The sequence below is a fragment of the Melospiza georgiana genome, chromosome 15 (genome assembly GCF_028018845.1).
Source record: "Melospiza georgiana isolate bMelGeo1 chromosome 15, bMelGeo1.pri, whole genome shotgun sequence".
In the NCBI taxonomy this organism is placed as follows: Eukaryota; Metazoa; Chordata; class Aves; order Passeriformes; family Passerellidae; genus Melospiza; species Melospiza georgiana.
In genome coordinates this window covers 13626459-13645228 of record NC_080444.1, presented here as the reverse complement: position 1 = coordinate 13645228, position 18770 = coordinate 13626459, and the positions used below count along the sequence as shown (strand labels likewise).

At 38.1% G+C, this 18770-nt stretch overlaps 1 protein-coding gene across 16 annotated transcripts in view; it reads right to left on the bottom strand.

The window, feature by feature from the left end:
• TENM2 (teneurin transmembrane protein 2) overlaps nt 1-18770 on the bottom strand; it is a 617488-nt gene that overhangs the window by 274837 nt on the left and 323881 nt on the right. For 11 of the 16 annotated variants that reach the window (XM_058034869.1, XM_058034857.1, XM_058034859.1 and 8 more), the window contains one exon: nt 17626-17709. The exons of the other annotated variants lie outside the window; for them this stretch is intronic. In XM_058034869.1, the coding sequence (XP_057890852.1) occupies nt 17626-17709 (84 nt within the window). The remainder of the gene's footprint in view (nt 1-17625; nt 17710-18770) is intronic. 16 annotated transcript variants of the gene reach the window in all.

Below are 18770 nucleotides of genomic sequence, written 5' to 3'. Positions count from 1 at the left end.
TATGATTTTGCATCGAATTTCATTAATTAATTTCTTTTAGACATTCAATTGAATAAATAAAGAACACTTGGAAACATGCTGTACACAATAAAAGTGACAAAGCCCAGAAAACCAGAAGAATTTTCAACTCTGCTACAGAACACCTGCAAAATTCAGTAAAGACACTTTTTTCCTTGCTGAACTGTCAGTCTTGTACTTTTTAACTTTGCCTGTCCCTGATCATGATAAAAATAGATTTCAAGGAAAATTAGAGGGTTTTGAACCTCCTTGGTATCCAGTCAGAGAGGTCATCCCTGTTTCAAAGGAAGACAGACCTTGTTGGATGCAGCACAGAACAGCAAGTTCTCTGTGAATTCCTGCTATCTGACCCAGCCACAACTACTCATTTTTCCTTCTAGCTCACAATAGACACTGACAGAGTTATGAGGATGGCAAACACTGTCATCAAAATATTTCTCGCTTGAACTGAAATCACAATATTTCAAAATATTTCTCATGAATCAATAAAAGACATGAAGTTGATAATTCCACTTAAGAGAAGATAATCCAGCTCAATGCCCTTGAAAGAAAAGCAAACATGAGAGGACAGAGTGACTTCAGACTGGCCTCAGGTTCAAGAACAAGACAGCATCACACTGAAGACAAGCTCTCAAAGAGGTGAATTCCTTTTTTTGCCTCTGAGGATCCAATGTTTGGTACATCAATCCCTGTTTTAAGTGCCCACCTTCCAGACTACCACTCTGACTCACCAGCAGACTCAGCTTGTGATTGTTTTTGGCTCCAGACACCAGGATTTAGACTTCATTGTGCATGTTTTTTATCCCTGCTTTCTTTCCTCAGAAATACCTTCTGGATGAACCTGTTCTAGAAGTTTACCAAAAGTTTTAATTTTCAACAGATTTTTCATATCTGACTCATTCCAGGCTCTCTGTCAATTCTGAAACTGTGAATACCCTAACACTGAGAGGAGGTTAATAAAGTTCATTTATCTGATCTGCCTTATCAATCTGTTTGTGTGCTGGAGACAGTGTAACCATGCATTCAACTCATTCTGAAACTACCAAAATGATCAAATGTTCACCTCTTCACACATACTTAGGATATTCAAACGCTGTCATATGTGAACTGTATCCTCTAATTGCAGAAGACAAAAAGTGAAATTATTTTAGAGACTTTTTCTGATAAATTTTGACGTTATTAGTCGCCTACTGTGCTTACTAGAGCCTCAAAAAATCTTACTGTTTTCTGTAAATAAATAAATAAATAAATGACTACAATCAGTTTTATCACTCCTAATGGTCACAGTCTCAGGCCAGGTAGCAGATCCCACACTAGCACTACACTGGTGCACAGGGGGCAGTTTTGCCTTATTTTGCACAATCTAGTCCTGCTGCATGCAGCATGATATTTCAGCATTTTGCATTATGCTATTACATCATGTATCCCAGCTACAAGAAAGATTTTGCTCATCACAGGACTTTCAGGAACTAAAAATTATTTTCTCTTCCTCCATTCTCCTCTTTTCTTTTTAATATTTAAGGCATATATTTCTTATAAGACTTCAATATAACTGATTTATTTTTAATTTTTAAGTTATATCTTTGATTCCTTTAAATTATTATCTCAATTTGAGCAATATCTTCCCCTGCAATTACATTACTGTAAATATTATACTGTATTGCTAACTGCATATTAAACTGCTTCGTTTTGTTACAAAGTTCTCAAAGCCTAAAAAATTTCTTAAACTCTTATCTAGCTAACAGATTGAATCGTGATTGTGGAACAGATTGAAATCTCCATAATGGGAGATCATATTAAAATTCCTCTGTAAGTCTGCTACTGCTTAAATGAACTCTTTAAGATGCAGGGGAATACAACTGTGGGGGAGAGAGAGAGAAAGAAGTGAACTGGAGAGTTCAGCAAGGGAAAGGAGCTCAGCACATCAGATACCCAGGCTTGTTGACAAGGGAGCTGAAAACACAGAGAAGGAAGAGCTGAGACTAATGGATTTATTTTAACCAGAGGATGATAAAGAGCACCTGTCTGCCTGACTCAGGGATCAATGTGGAAAACACAAGCCTACCTGGCTGAGAAATTCTGGCCGAGATTAGACAAAGCAAACCTGTCCTGCTGTGCCCCTACACACATCTAACAGCACTCACAGACCTGCTGAAAGGGAGACAAACCAACACAGGAACTTCTTCTCTATTTTCATTTTATTACTGCTTTTTTCTGTTTCATTTACTAACATCAGGATGACTAAGTCACACAGCGCCAGTGGAAATTCAGATGGTAACATGTAAATGATTTTTTTTGTGCTCCATGTTAAAGATGCCACTTAAACACTGCTCTAGACACTTGCATTCCCTACACAGCTTGTGAACACTGCAGTGACATGCCTTGAGTCAGACAAAGAAAGAGGATTTTAGGAGACAATTCCACACACAGGTTACCAACATCCATCCCCAAGTTACTGTAACTAAAAACAAAACAAGGGGAAACAGCCACAGTTCACCAAGTAAAGCTGAGGAACCCGGCTCCAAGAACCTGGACCAAGGACTACATAAAGGCTTTGACAACCAACATGTTTGAAAAAGGAAAATAAAAGCACATTCCTTCGAGGAGCAAGAGAAACATTGCACTCAATGCTCAGGATTTCTTCTGGACAGTCTGTGAGACAGCCTTGACTGTGGAACCAGCAGTGCCCAAACTGCACAGAATGACAGCACCAAACAAACTGGAAACAGCTTTCTAACAGTGAAAACCAACCAACCAAAACTTCATTGTGCCTCTAACACTCAATCCTTTTTCTTTTTTTTCCACACAGAGTGAGGCTATTGTACTCTGTCTTTGTCCAGGCTCCACCAGTGTGATAATGTGATGTTGCTCTAATTTAACCTCATTATTCTTTTGTCTTTCCCAAAGAAAAATGCCACTTCTCTCCTTCCCTTTGAGGCTTATCTCTAACAAATGTCTTTGCTCTTAATGAGACCAATCCATATGTTTGCTCCTGCATATTGTGTTCAGTTAATGGGAAGATTTTTCTAACATCATAAAAACTCTTCTATTATTTGTCCCAGGCAGCTTTGTGTTCAGTAACTGCTGTAACTGTTACCTTTGACAAAATGTCCCACATTCACTATGTTCTGCTTCTGACTAGTCATCCTACCCTTGAACTCAAGGTTATTTATGTCCCTTCAGCATATGTATATCTTCTTTCCTCAATTTACCTTATCATCATCTATGTGTTTAAAAAATGAAATGTACAGTGAAGGCACTGATCAGGCAGCCTGCAGCAAAACACTACACATCAATTGATGCATCAAAACTATAATATAGGTTATTTATCAACAATTAAACTTTTAAATATTTGTTTTTCTGATTACCAATAAATCAACAGATAGTCATCAGGAGAAATCTCATTGTTTACTTTCGCTGTTTTCTAGCTAGTAATCAATGAACAAGAATGTAATTATGCATGCTAACTACTCAGGATATTTTTTCAGTAGAAACCAGAAATATGTATAAAAACAACATAAAAGCAAGTAGATTATTGTGAGTTTTATAAGTGTACACACACACTATAAAAATACAAAATTCACTGAAATTATTTGCTGATCTTCTAATGTGTAATAGCTTAATGACTTCCTTGATTTAAATGTAGGCTCCTGCAGCTCCAACAAGGTGCTCTGGCAGCCAGACAGGACCCTGATATCACCAGGTCTCTGATACAGCCCCATTTCCATGCCATGGCACCTTGCACAGGAGCTGCAGAACTGTGTGGCACAGAACAGCAGCCCTGCACTCCCCATGGCAGAACAAGATTAATCCTGGGGAATGTCTGGTGTTATCAGGCACCCCATGTGCATGCTGATGTTTGTTGCTGCTTTGCTCACAAAGGAATGCAGAGGAGCCCTAGTGGTTTACATAATATTCCTGATTTTCTTTTTAAATGGATCTCCTGGCTCTGTAGGCAAAATACACGACAGAACACAGGAGCTCACAGGATTGATTCAAACCCTTTGCATACAGGATGCATAACAGCTGTTTTGCTTTAGGTTATGGTGAACATGGGCCTAACAATTTAAATTCAATTTTATCTTATAAGCTTAAAAGCAGTGAGAAATGTCTTATGAGCACTGTTAATTCAGTTTTTTCTCAAGTCCTTTCCCCATCAGACAGATCTGAATTCTCCCAAACACTCTGGCCCACTGTAGTCTAAACACTACTACATTTATTTTGAGAAAGTTTTCAATTTCTCATGGTAGCCTGCAACTGCGACAGGTTACTGAAACAACTTCCTTTTTTCAATGGAATGAAATATAGAAAGAGAATACATGTTTCTTCACAACGGGCTTAACACAATTATTAGAACATCACCCTTTACCAAATGCCCTTATTTCAGGCAGGCTTCTGGAACTTCTGCGATCACATTTTATTTTCCCAACAAATAAGAGCTCAGACTAGAAGCTGGAGAATTGTTACTGCAGTTTGAAAACATACATCAAACAACAATTAACCCCTCTCACAGCCTCCCTGCATGGGGCTGCAGTAGCCATCCAGTAACCATAGCTACTCATTTCAATGGAAAGAAATTGCTATGAATAACAATGAAAACATAAAACATGTCCTGAAGAGCCAAATCCTGAAAGCTAGGAAAACCTTCCCAATGCAAGGGAAAAGAACATTGGCAAAACATTTTGGCTTGATTTCCCACAGACCTACTTATCTTTTCAGTAACACATCCCAAAAGTACATGTGGCCATCCATGTTGGGACACCAACAAAAGAATTCATCAGCTTGTTATTGTCAGAGAAATAGCAAGAAATTAACAATCTTTGCCACAATTCTCTTACATCAGGTATGTCAAGTAACATTTCTGGCACAGAACATGAAGAGAATGAAGGAAACAGTGTATTAGTGCCTTGTGAAATGCAGCACAGCACCAAACTCACCATTGCAAATTCACATTGAACATTCTGAGGCTGAAATGTTGCTCTGGGGCTGGCAGGCTGCCAGTCTGTACAGCAATTATCACTGCCCACCTTCCCTGGCACCTTGCATGTGTCCTGAAGATGTGCCACCACACAAACATCAGCTGCTTCTCCCCACTACAACGTGGGAGGGACAGGAACACTTACAGCTTGTTAATTACTTACTTACAGAGGGATTTTAGTATTTTTAATCCTATTTATGTATGGAACCGACATCACGTTCTGAGGCAGTGAATCTTTAGTTACAAATAGTAACAGTGCTGCCTTTAAAGCCTGTGCATCTGGGAAAAAACAGCAGTTTATCATCTGGCACCCTCATACAGTTTAATGTCTGACCAATACAGAAGTTGCAGTACTGCTGTCTCATGTGCAGCACAGCACTTGGTGATCAGATGAGATTTTTCTGATGATATAAATATCCGTGCTGGGAAATACTCTAAATTTGGGGTTTATTTCAGAATGGTGGGTCTATCCCTCTTACCTACTCACACTGCTGGAATAACCTGCAGCACTTACAATGGACCAAGCAATGATCTGGGTTCTGAACAGATGAGAAGTTCCAAAAATGGTATCAAAAAACTCAGTAACAGAAGGGCCTATACTCAGGTCAAGATTATTAGGATTTCAGGAAACAAATTACAGGTCCCACACAAATTAGTTATCTCCCTTCCAAGTCACAGGGAGATCATTAATACAGACCTGTAGAACAATTAAGTTGAAATGGACCTCTTGAAGTCATCCAGTAGAATGGCCAAAAGCCAATCTTGAAGCTACATAAGGTTAGCTCCTCGCTCAGCTCATTCCTGAATACCACATTTTGCAACCTCAGATATCTATTTTTGGTGCCTCAAATAGGAGCAGAAAGAAAGATGAGCTGAGAGCCCCCACCTTTGCTACTGATGACATAAGAGGTGTAAATTTTGCTGGCACAAGCACATGGGCTCCACGTGCAGACTTCAGCAACAATCAGCATTCTACCCTATGCACACTATGTTTCTATGTTCAGACAAATTATGCAACGTGCCTTTATGTGAATAATGAAGGTTATTTCTAGAACTTAGACTTTTTTATTTATCAAAATCCATCTGAAATAGCTGACAGCAAGGCACAATGTTCAAGTGACTCCAGCATCAGAGCTTCAGGCATTGGGATAAACGTTTCTCTCTGTCAGAGCTGGTGTGATCATAACTTACTTGTAAATCAGGAACACTGTTTCAAAGCTTGTTTACTGAGTGATGAAATCATATCTTCCTGGTAACCCCAAAGATGTCATTTATCTATTTATCTCCATCAGAAGAAAGCCTTTAATGAACATAAAGGAAGTGTCACCACTTATCATTAACAGGCAATCTGCCAGCAATCCTGACTCTCCCTATCTGTGTGTGACACGGAGGGGAAGGAAGAGAAGTGTGAGCATATATTAATAAGAGCATATATAAAAGCAATAGTTGCCATTTTCACATAATAAAATATCTTTGAAAAGTGTGAGTTAGAAATAAGGATTTGCCTTCTCCATTTATTATGTTTTCAGCAACTCTTGCACATTTACTAATATTCTGTCTTCAATTTTCTATTGATATCTAAATGCAAATCTTGCATTTTTTCAAAATGAACTATTGCATTTACAAGGAATTGTAAATTCTAATATTGACATTTCTTTGAGGTCAGTTCTTTTTTTCCTTTAGAAAGAAATGAAGCAATAGTATTTCGTCACATGACTGAAATATGTGCTGCTTGCACCAACACAGAGCAGCAGGTGCACTGCGCCTGAAATACTGCCTCCTATTACTACTTGCCAGGTAAAATTTATAATACATCAAGATGAAAATTAAAGTAAGATTGAACAATCTCACAGAGCTATGGAACTCCAGGGTTACAGATGTTTAAGTACAGACAAATTGGGAAGAATTATAATTGAAGTTCCAGTTCTACAAAACACATTAAACTGTCAAAAGCCAGCTCAAGCAACTTCATAGGAATAGTTTGAATAGCAACACTCTAGGAAAAAAAAATCTGTTAAAGATATTTGAAAGCTCAAAGTGTAGTACACAGTCAACAACGTAACTGAGTGTATGAACACCTCAGTATGAGATAGAAAAAAAAATAACAATAACAAAACCCCAAAACCCACAAAAAATTCTGCCAAGAAAAACCCCATCCTGACCTAGCTGCAGGAATAAAGCATCTTGGATTAACTTAAGATCTGGCAGGTAGTTAAGACTGACAAGGATCAATATCCTGTGCTTCCAGGGCTCTGGAGCACACAAACACCAGTGTAGATAAAGCTAGTTTAGGTAGCACTATCCAGCAAGGGCCAATGCTGTCCTTAAAAGCAGCCAAGAGAATGATTTATGTGCTTGGCTTGTGCACTAAACTAAAAGAACCATATATATGATATTCGCAGGGGAAAAAAACACAAAACACAACAAGAAAAAAACCCAAATCAAACAAAAACAAACCACCAAAAAATTCTAGCACCTCAGTGCTCTTTTCCATCCATACATAAACTGGTTTTCTTCAACACAGTTCTGTTCACTTTTGATTAATTTTCAGCTCTAGAGTATTAATTGTTGAGTGCCTTAACTAGCTGATTGAAATTCAATGCAAAGCGTATGCTGCACTTTTTTAAAAACTTCAGTTTATTGAAGAAGGAATTACTTGAAACAGCTGCTGGAGTACATTTAGCACACAGTTTATATCTTGTGTATGTTTACCATAGATTACCTACACACTGTGGCTGGCCATGGTCACTCAGCAGAGCAGGACTTGCCCTGCAGAGCAGATCAGGGCCCTTTGCCTGCCCTTCCATGGGATTTGGGAACACTCAACACGTCCTCACCCTACACCAGCCTTTGAGCAGGTGAGCCATGCTGAGCAATAAAAGCACTGCAAAGGCAGCAGATTTGGTGAGGTGGGCATAAACAATTCATAAAGGACGTGCACATCTCATATTTAACAACACAAATTCACTAAAACCAGGGTTTGCCTCTTTAATGGAATTTGTTTTTCATGTCAGAGTGCCTGCAGCACACACTGATGCTGGTTTTCAGCTAGCAAAGAAGTGCCACAGAGTTTATTCCTATCCAGCCTTCAACAAAGCACCTGTTAAAGAGCCTTACTTATTTTAATTCTACATTTTTATAATATTCATCAAAGAACTTAAAGGACACATCAGAAATGATAAGAAATTGAAAAAAACCCCATCATTCTCAACTACCTTGCTTTCTTTAGGAAGCACACTCAGCATAAAACACTTCAGTGCATTTCTGGACATGCAAACTCTCCCCATAATGGAAGAAAAACTTTGTGTTTGCATCCTACAGTTATGAAAAAGCAACAGTTTAAACCCAATCTAATTTTACTGCCTCTTTAATTGCACCTTCTGGTGCCTCACGCCTGAGAAGTGATTTACGTTTAAGCTGATAGGTTCAAACACTGCTTCAACAAATTAATGACTGAGAATTACCCACTCACTGAACCAGAGCCAGGGTTTGCTGACACTCACAAACCTGTGCCTGCACAGGAGCAGCAGCTGAGCTCTGCCACACAGCACCCAGCTAGGAGATGGCACTGGGGAGCCAAAAAATGCAAGGTGAAATAGAAAAAATAACCTCGACTTTTGATAGCTGGAGCTTATCAAGATGCAAATGATGAAATCAGATTGTTTATTTATTTTTAGCCCACATCCCTCAATATGAAACTCAGCTTAATTACCTTATGTCTCTGACAGTAATAATTGCCACATACAAGATACAGAGGAAAAGGAGACATGCAGTTACTATGGAGGAAAGAGAAAAGCTGACAGAGATCAGGTTCTAAAGTTTAAGTCTTTCTGCGAATTCAGAAAGTTACATTCTGTACATTTTTCTATTAGAAATTAAACAAGAAGAGAACCCTTAGCATATATATCTGAAAAACAAAACTGAAGTTGTGTTACACAGTGCTCCCCAACTAAAAGAAGTGTTCCTCTGTCACTATTAAGTGGAACCACTTCAAGAGTTGTGCCTGTGTTTCCCTGCTCTAAGCACATAAGGCAAGGAGGGTTTCTCTGTGCACAGGCTCTCACAGCACAGCTCAACACCAGGTTCAGGTTAGAAAGAAGCAAGAACTAAAGAATAATTTAAGCAAGTATTTCTATATTGAGAACAATGAAGGAAAAGGAATTTCTAAATGCTAATTTGATTGTCATGTAAAACAATGGTCATAAGCAGAAACCTAGACAGGGAACCAAATTTAGAACTTCATTTAAATTAATTAAAAGCTGAACAAGGAATTCAACTATGTGCACATATTCAGAATACAAAACCATGTTTTTCTGTATTAATTTGATGAGGAAAACAGAGCTAGGAAGATTGCATAACAGCAGCAGCTGTTTTTATATAACATTTCTTGATTCATATGAAGCAGCTCAGGTGCTTGGATTTTTAGTGACTTAAAATATTGTCCACACAGATCTCCATAAGTATTTGTGTATTTGTGTACCCACACCTAAGAGATATTTCTCTCCTTTCCCCTTACTTCATGTTTAACCTCAAGACAATTTGATTTCTTCTATCATCATGGATTTGGAAGGACAGATCTGAAATCAGCACAGTAAAGGAAGGCAAATATAATTTACATTTTTTGTAACTGCTAACATCTGCAGTGCTTTTCACATTATTACTGCTTCATTACCTAAGCAGCAGCACTGTATTAACCACTCTGGGAAGTGACATTGCCTGACATGACATTGCTTCCTGACACCACACTTGGCCATCTGAGTCACCTGCAATGGAATGCCAATAATGCACATCACACAAGTGACTCAGAAAATGCAGCAGTCGATACAAAACACATCAGTCCTATCTATCTTCTTTATCTAAATCTATCCTTATCCATCTTATTCCTAAATCTACCCAAAACATGTTTACCTCAAATCTACCTCTGCAGAATTTGCATCTTAGAGCCTTTATTACATGTAGAAGCACTGCACAGCCAGGGCACTTATGGCCTTGATTTCCTGGTTTAGTCTCAATTTCCTCCTGTATTCAAGAGATTGTTGATACAAACCCTAACTTTAAGCTGCAAATATGCTGATATCAGCCTGTAAGACATGGAGCTCACGTGTTCTTTACAAAATTTAAATCAGACAATGGTCAGAAATCAATCTAGAGTGAAGCCAGTTCTGAGTCAGATCCAAAAGGGAAGAATTCAATCCTTACTGCCCTAAGTGCAGTGCTGTTATTTTGATAAAGCTTTCTATGACAATGAGGAGTGATGGTGACTAAACGAAGAGATGCCTTTTATTACTCTGAAAATGTCAATTCCAGAGACTAAAGCAGGCCCTTGCTCAATCTCAGCTCGTGGCTGTTCAGCCTATGCTGTGTAAGAAGCTGCCAGGGAGGGTGCACAGGCAGTTTTTACTACTGAAAAAAGAACCAACAGGTGTTCACCTAAATGGTGATCTTGTCACAGGATACACAAAGTGAAATTCAGAACTCAGACTCGGAGGAAACCTCTCCAACTAATCCTAGGAATGACCAACCATCCTTCAAGTGGAAAGAGAAGGGAGGGCAGTAGTACAGTTTTGCCCTAAAATTGAATATTGTACAGTGCTCAAAGACTGAAGATTTTGCAGTCTGGATAGGTAAGAAATGAAGATTTCTGGTTTGTAATGAGAAACAAGGCACCTGATGCTTTTTTGTCCTTGTTGAAGTTCATTTACTTTTCCAAAATGCACTCAATTTCCCACTTCTATTTAATCATATCAAAATCATGTTTTACTTTAGAAAATGATTATATTGGTAATTTTCATTAAGTCCTTTCAGGGCCCTCCTGGCATTAACACCACATTCAATATTTCATTAATTGGGACCAGGTAGTTCAGGCCATGTGGGATTTGAGGCACAGTATTTCCCTGTGCCAGACTTTAACTGAGAAAGCTTCTATTCTAATAAGTAAAATCAAGCATGGGCAGATACTGAGCAAAGCACTCCAGAAAACTCTCTCTGAAGCACATTCATGCTGCTGAACCATCACACAAAATCTAAACAATTATACAGGATCAAATACTAACTCCCAATGATGCTGCTTAAGGACATAAATTTTGAAGAAGCATGAAAAACTTTTATCAGCTGTGTCTGTAAGTCTTAACAACAGGAGGAATGCTTTGAATTTGGTTGCAAATACTGAGGTCACTTATCCCAACAAGGAAATGGATATCAAGACATGGCCTATGTGAGTCAGCTTTTCACCTCTGCTTATTGTCCCAAACAGATTTCAATCTTTAGATCCAATCAGACCATCCACTACATTTCTATCAAAATACTTGGCCTTCCACTGACAACTTGTGAGTGCTGTTTTGCATGGTTAAAGCAAAATTCTTTAATAAGCAGAAGGGTTTGGAAGTAACATAGTCCAAAACCATGTGCAGCCATCAGTTCCTCATTGCTTCTCCATATTTAAAATACCCTGTAATATATCATGTAATCTGTTAGAGGCTATAAAAGTTTTGCCACAGATGCAAACCCAGATTGGAGTAAAGCACCTTCACTTCCAGTCCCTAATCTGAACAAAAGAGTTTTTATAAAAGCAAGCTATGGATATTGATGAAAAAAACTCTGTTCTGACCTGCCCCACTTTTACCTTTAACACTGGATTGAAGTAAACCTAAACTATGGAAATATGGCACGAGTGTAAAAAATATACATATAATTTATATTTTAAGTCAGTCCTTGTTATCTCCCTCCTTACTCAAGTTTCACAGCATACATATGGGTATGAATAAGCAAGGGATTTTTCACCCTTACTTCATGAACAGCAGCTTGAAAAATGTTTCTGATTACCATAAATGATAATACACGTACATAAGGCTGTCTTTCAAAGAGGTTTGATAATTCATAAATGAAATGTTTACACAGATGAGGTCAAGCCAAAAGGTTTGTAATAGAAGTATTTAACGGATGTAAATCTGTTCATCACTGCTAAGGAACATGGGATGACTTCAAATATTCACTATTGAATGTACTTGAGCAAATTGCATGAATTCTCATTCCAATTTTTAATTACTATGCAGTCTGTAAAGACAAAAAAATCAAGAGTCAGATTGCTCTTTTTTTTCTTTTATCAGAACAATTAACATTAATGACATATTACTCACAGCACTTCTATGCATTCATTATCAAAATGATAAATTTAATGAAGTCTGAACAACAGCAAAACAATACCTACAGGTACAGATGTTTACCCTTACAAATATTTCTATCAATATTTTCTTAGCCAGTGTTCATCAGGAGCTAAAGCAAGGCTTAACAAAACAAACAAAACCCCAAGCAATTCCTTTAAAAAAATATTTATAGCGTGTTGGCATTTTTTTCCCAGATCTAATTTTCTTCTTGGACTGTATAGAGCTTTACTTACATAACTCAGTTTTTGTGGTTTTATGAAGACATAAAATGAGGACAAGGATTTCATACCATTCAACAGACCCTGGTGGCCCAGGAAGGAAAGACAATGAATTTGTTTTCACTTGAAACTTTTAGACAGAATCAGAATTCACGTCTCCATCCTGGTTTTTCACCTACCAGAGAATAACAACCAAATGTGGTTTGTTTTTCTTTTTTTTTTTTTTTCTCTTAAGGTTTCCATGGTTTTAATTTCCATCTCAATCTTAAAATTAAATATTAATAATTAAAATTAAATATCCACCCATCCACATGGAGATGCAGACATTTAGTTATTTGGATTTATTAAAATCTACTCACACTGATAACAGCATCGGGACGTACGATTTGGCAGGGTAAACACAGGTTTAACAGCCTAATTGCTCGGAATTTTGCGGATCATTATGCTAATGCCTCTGCAGCAAAGCGCTAAATCGGAATTCCCATCACAAAGAACTCTCCTTGCTGACTGAGGAGGGAAAACTGGCACGTCCTGTGGTGATGGGAAGAGATTGCTCCTCAGGGACACTCGAGGGGGATTTTCAAACCACAGGACCACCGAGCTCTGCCAAAGGGAGGAAAGCAAAGCCTGACAGAAAACATCAGGAATTACAACTTTGTCTGCCCAAAGCAGGGACTCAGACAACGACACTTGTGGTGCTCGGGGGCAAGAGGGATTCATGGAGCTCTACAGGACACAGACACACTCTAAACAAGCAACTCTGCATGTATATACAATTTTGTCTTGTCCAAAATTCAACTGGACCCGGAGCTAACCCCATTATTTTGTTGTCCAACTCCCACAGTACATTATGCTCCCTTAAATGTATTCTTTTATGTAAGCAAATCTAACCCTGATCCCCCAGGACACCCAAACCTGCTCTGACCCCACACCCCCAGACTCACAGATGCCCTGCAAAACCAGGCTTGCTTGGAGAACTACAAATATCCTACTGGCAAGGTTTTTGTTTTGGTAAAATAAAGGCCAAATGAGAAGTCTTCCATCATAAATATGAATTTTGAAAGAACAAATATAATTTGAAATTTTTGATCCAACAGTAAACAAGGTCAAAATAAATAAAAAAAATAAAAGCTATCAACACAGTTTGTTGGCTCCTTATGGCACTGATATTTTCTTCAGTTTTCTGAAAAAGTTTTGTTACTGTTTTCTCGGATCCTGTGTCCACATTTAATCACCAAAAATGCACCTCCACCACACAGCAGATGTGTCATTAACTATTTCTGAAAAAAGGTGAAATAAAATCACCCAGCATGAGAGGACTATGGAGTAAGCCAACATTAGCAGATGGTGTTTATTTTGTCACAGCTCGCGTTAAAAATTGTCACCTATTTCATCAGTATCTTTGAGGTAGAAACTTCATGCAAAAAGTGAAAGAGCTGCTTTTTATAAGCTGTCACAGAACCCCTTAAAAAGTAAAATGTATTCTGTTTGTAGCTTCTAGTTTTTAGGACATGGTGCATTACACAGGAGATCAATTTGTGTAAATCTGAGGTGATTGAGAGCTTTGCCAGCAGCTCAGCCCTTCATCACACAACCTCTTTTGTTTCTTAAGCAAATTTCAAATCCTTTATTTCCAATACTGGTGCTGTTCAAATTCTGTAACATTGCTCCTAGAAGAGGCACCTGTTAGAACTGTCTGCTTGTTTTCTTCTAGGACTCTTTCTTCAGCAAGAGTTTTACTTCTCCCTCAGGACTCCCTGTATTCTTGCTATTTTATTTTATCACACACTTTTGCCTCTGTGGATTGCATTCTCTAGCTGACAGTTTCTTAACAAAACAGTTCCATGAAGAGTAATTGCACAACCCAGATTTGGCTATTTTAAGAAATCACTGCTAAAATCCCATGATAAACCCAGGTCTTGCTTGTGTTGTTTTGAAAGAACACCTACTAGAACTTGAACCTAAAAATCCCCTGTTAGTGCACTGCAATAGGTTTGACTGACTCAGTCCTTTCCCCCTCACTGTCAAGCCTTCAAGTTCAGGCTGGTTGTACACTCTATACCAGGAGCTGACCCTTTTGCCTTTATCACTTAATGGGGCCTTTCAGGGTCTTATTCACATCATACCCCAAGCAGCCCACTTCTACATTTCTTTATATAAATAAATAAATAATTAAATAAATATGCATGCATATATATTCATACGCACATATATACTCAACATCATACTTCTGAAATGCTTAAAAAACATGAATCATTTTGATAACTAGCTGGAATTTTGTTACACTGGTTTACAGCTCTGAAAAGAAGCCAGGGCTGGTCTGGTTATTTTGTTTGTTTTTAAGTCTAAATTCTTATTTTGACATCGATTTGAGATTTTGGGGGTGGTTGGGGTGGGTTGTTTGTTGCAGTTTTTAAAATCTACTAAAAATTCTTCTTCCAGAAAAGGAGCAGTCAGAAATGGTGAGATTTAGAACTACTCCAAATACTAATGAGGGGAGGTGTTTTTTCTGTAAGACAATTTTATTCTCTTTCCTTCCAGAGCCAGACCACACATCTGACAACAATCCTCCTGCCTGCATTTCTGAGCCACTGACCATTCCAACTCCCATGTTCAGCACTTCATCTCCTTTTCTGCAGCTGCACCAGCGGCATCTCTGACCTTGGCAAAGCAAGGGCAGAGCAGATCAAGAAACCCATCATTTTATTAGAGCACTGCAAAGCAATCCCTGCTCTAGATGAGCACTGGGTACCTTTGAAATGCAAAGTCTGAGGGCTCTTCTTATGGTGACACAAAGAGTTCTCTCCTGTTGACACAACACTGAAAGCTTTGCAACACTATTTGGATGCATTCTCAGCCAGCTGAGGCTCTAAACCAAGGTTAGTGCCATCTGCCTGGTTTTGGCAGCATCCAGATTGATGTAGAAAATCCTATGGCACTGTTTAAAAGCAGCAGAGATAAAGCTTGCTTTTGGTCAAGTCCCTGGAATTATTAACATCAAAGATTTGGCTGATACTTGTCAGGCAGCATATCTGGGTCAGCAAACTCATTGCACCTTTCTCACCACATTCACAGCATTCTACAAACTATTTCACTACTCAGATCGGATTTAGCATGTCCAAGAAACGAGACTCATGAAAGTCATAAAAGGTACTGCTTTCTTGTTGCTTGTCTCAGTTCAATTATTTTCTTAAATGCATGTTTAAATCAAGCCCATAGCAAGCATCAAGTATTTTTGAGTTGTGATATAGTTATTAGTACATTTCCACATTCTTCTTGCTTTCTAGAGCCCTGAACAAACACAGTACCAAAAACTGAAAGCAAATATATCAATCAAAATCTGTTTGAATTGGGAAGAGTATCAGGTTGCAAGGAAAAAGAAGCAAACCAAAAGAGAAACCAAAAGAGTATTTTGTTTCTATAAAAGCCTCAAAGCTTCAAATGAGGAAAGACATTGTTCAGTTGGATGCAATTTGTTAGGCAAAACCTGTCTGTGATCCTGGAAAATGCATTCAAGCATTTTCTTTGAGATATAGTAGAGCATAAATAGCATAACCCACTCACCTCACCTGTGCCAAAATCCTCCTGCAACACCAATAATCATGAATGCTTCAGAAATGCAGAGCTGTGTACAGGATCAATTCTGTTCTTTGTTAATTTCCTCTTTATTACCAACCATACACACATTACCTGGGGCAGTTTTTAGCATTGTACAACAGCACTATGGAAATTTAATTCCTCTACCAAAAGCTCTGGCTCCCATGCTTCTAAGAAGCATGGAAACACAACAAATAGTTCTTATCTGCTGTCTGAAAACACACTGAACACTCATGGGCTGCATTGACTAGGAAATGGTCACAGATGCTCAGTCCTTTCCAGAATCTGATTTAAGAAACCATTCCACTATATAGACAGTCCAGACACTGTCTGAGATTCAAAGAAAAATGCCATTCACTAGTTTTTACCAAAAATCAGGCAATTATGGAAAGAAGTACATCAGAAAATGAGGGCAATGAGAAAACCTTGGTTTATGTCTCATTTGAATATTAAGCAAGCAGAGTATTAATCCTGGTTAGGGCCCTCATCTTGCAAAGCATTTACTTAAGTGCTTAAAAAAAGAGCCCGAACAGAAAGGCATCTTTCATGTATGTACTAGGTCAGAGGTGCAGTGGAAGAAAGGAATGAAACAACAAAATTCATCTTTCATCTCTTTAGGCAATCAAACACAAGGTAAAGTTTGCCAAGTCAAGGAAAAAAGCCTTTATCAAAAACAGCTGATACTATAGTTAGTATAAGTGTACATATCCAGTTAATGAAAATAATTCTTGAATTACAGAAATATCAAGAGGAAGATGTCACTGAATCATTCTCTTTGAACTAAAATTCCTTGAGATGTCTTTTGATTTACATTACTACAGTCTGGCAACTTTTCCTTTTTCTAAAAAAGTGCATTGCAGGTTTTTTCCCCCAACATCCTCTTCCTCCCAAAGGAGTTTTACTCCCAAGGAAGCAAAAGTGTGAGTGTGTGTGGGGAACAGTGATACTTCAAAAACCCCTGGCTGGCAATGCACAATTCCTACAAACCCACAAAAACCAACACAACTCCCTGACTTGCACAGCCCCTAGGATACAAAACTTCAGGGGCACATCAAGTGTGGCTGTCTGAATCTCATCCTCTTAGAACAAAAGAATTCAAATCAAGACTGAAGATGCAGAGTCATCACTAAATCTTTCACTCAAAAGTCTGATTGAAGAATCTCTGCAGAAACTTGTGTCCCACGCAAACCTTACCAATGGAATACAACATAAGCAATTGCCTTGGTGAAAATCCAGGTGCAGGTACCATTTTGTTTAAAATTATGCCTGTGGCTACCCAGAGCTGGCATCTCTTCCATGCCTCAGCTCTCCTCCTCTCATGGGATGAGCCCCTCATCACAAAGCACAGTCAGCTCAAGGAAAACAGCTCCTTCACCACCCAGCCCAGGCTCCCACTGAAAAATCCCTAAATTAGCTCAATCCAACCAGGAAGGTCATACCGAACAATGAGATAGAAAATGAGTAGTAGAGATCAGGTTTATTCAACAGAATATAAATTCCCAGGAAGATAAAAACCCCAACCAACCAAAATCCCACAACACATAACAAACAGAACATAGACAGAACAAGATTAAGCATTGCACAACACACAAGTTCTAAACTAGGTTCTAAGTTGACAAGGAATACAGTTTAAGCAAAATAAAAACCTTACGTATTAGAGAGTTCTTTGTCTCAGCCAGCTGCTGCCAGCTTGTCTGTCTGTCTTTCAATTTCTCAGAAAGGTGTGTGTGAAAATCTAAATGAAATAAAACAAATAACATTTTAGAGATGGCTCTCCTCCTTCTCTTCCATTCCATTCATCTTTGGTACAACAACCAATAGAATGTTTCACCTCCTCCCACCCAAAGCATTCCTCAATAGTCAGTAAAATACATTACTCTTCATTATCTAGAGATCGAGAATTCTTTTATCTTGTTATCAATGGCATAAAAAGGCAGATTGAGTAGCAGAGGTTTGGTGCAATCTTGCTTTGCAGGCAGTCCATATACCCACTCTCAGCATCATTAACCACAAAAAGGCCTGAGTGCATAAAAATCTCTCTCAAATCTCTCTTTGGGTAGAACTTTACCCAAAGGCCAGCAGTTTCCATCCAGGCTGTACAGGAGGTGCTTAAGTTCACACTGATTTATTTGCAGTGTACTATCCATTACTCCTATAGTCAAATAAATGTCACTACATCCTTTTAAAAGATAATTTTTGTTCTGTAAAAACAGACTCCTAAGATAAATTTGGAAAATGGACACTTTCAGCTGTAATAATAATTTCTTACAGTTTATTGCAGCAGCATTATTACTTTTACATTGACTCTCAACATAATCAAGCTTATTCTGCTAAATCTCAACTAGACAGGAACCAGTGAAACTCTACTGTTGCAAGGAGATTATTTTTTCTTTTCTGTCTTATAAAAACTCCATCTTTAGGAAAACAATTTTTAATACTTACATACAAAAAACCCCCTTTACTTTTGAATTTACTCTCTCTTAGACTAAAAAAATGAACTGAAATAATCCTGGATTTTGAAAACATGACATAATCAAGGAGTCCTCTTACATTTGAAAAGCTTGAAATCAATTGAGAAGTATTATTGAATTTCATAATAACATTAGGAAAATTTTCAGATGTAGTGAACAGGAAATATAAAACCTATTTTTATTCATTTACATGATTTTCCTTGCAAAAACCAGCAAGACCAGAAGACAAAAAATTAATGTATGGTCACTCTAATTCTTGTTTTTCACTGGAAAATAATTTTACTTGGTGCATCTCATGCTCAAATCCTTCATAATATTTATAAGA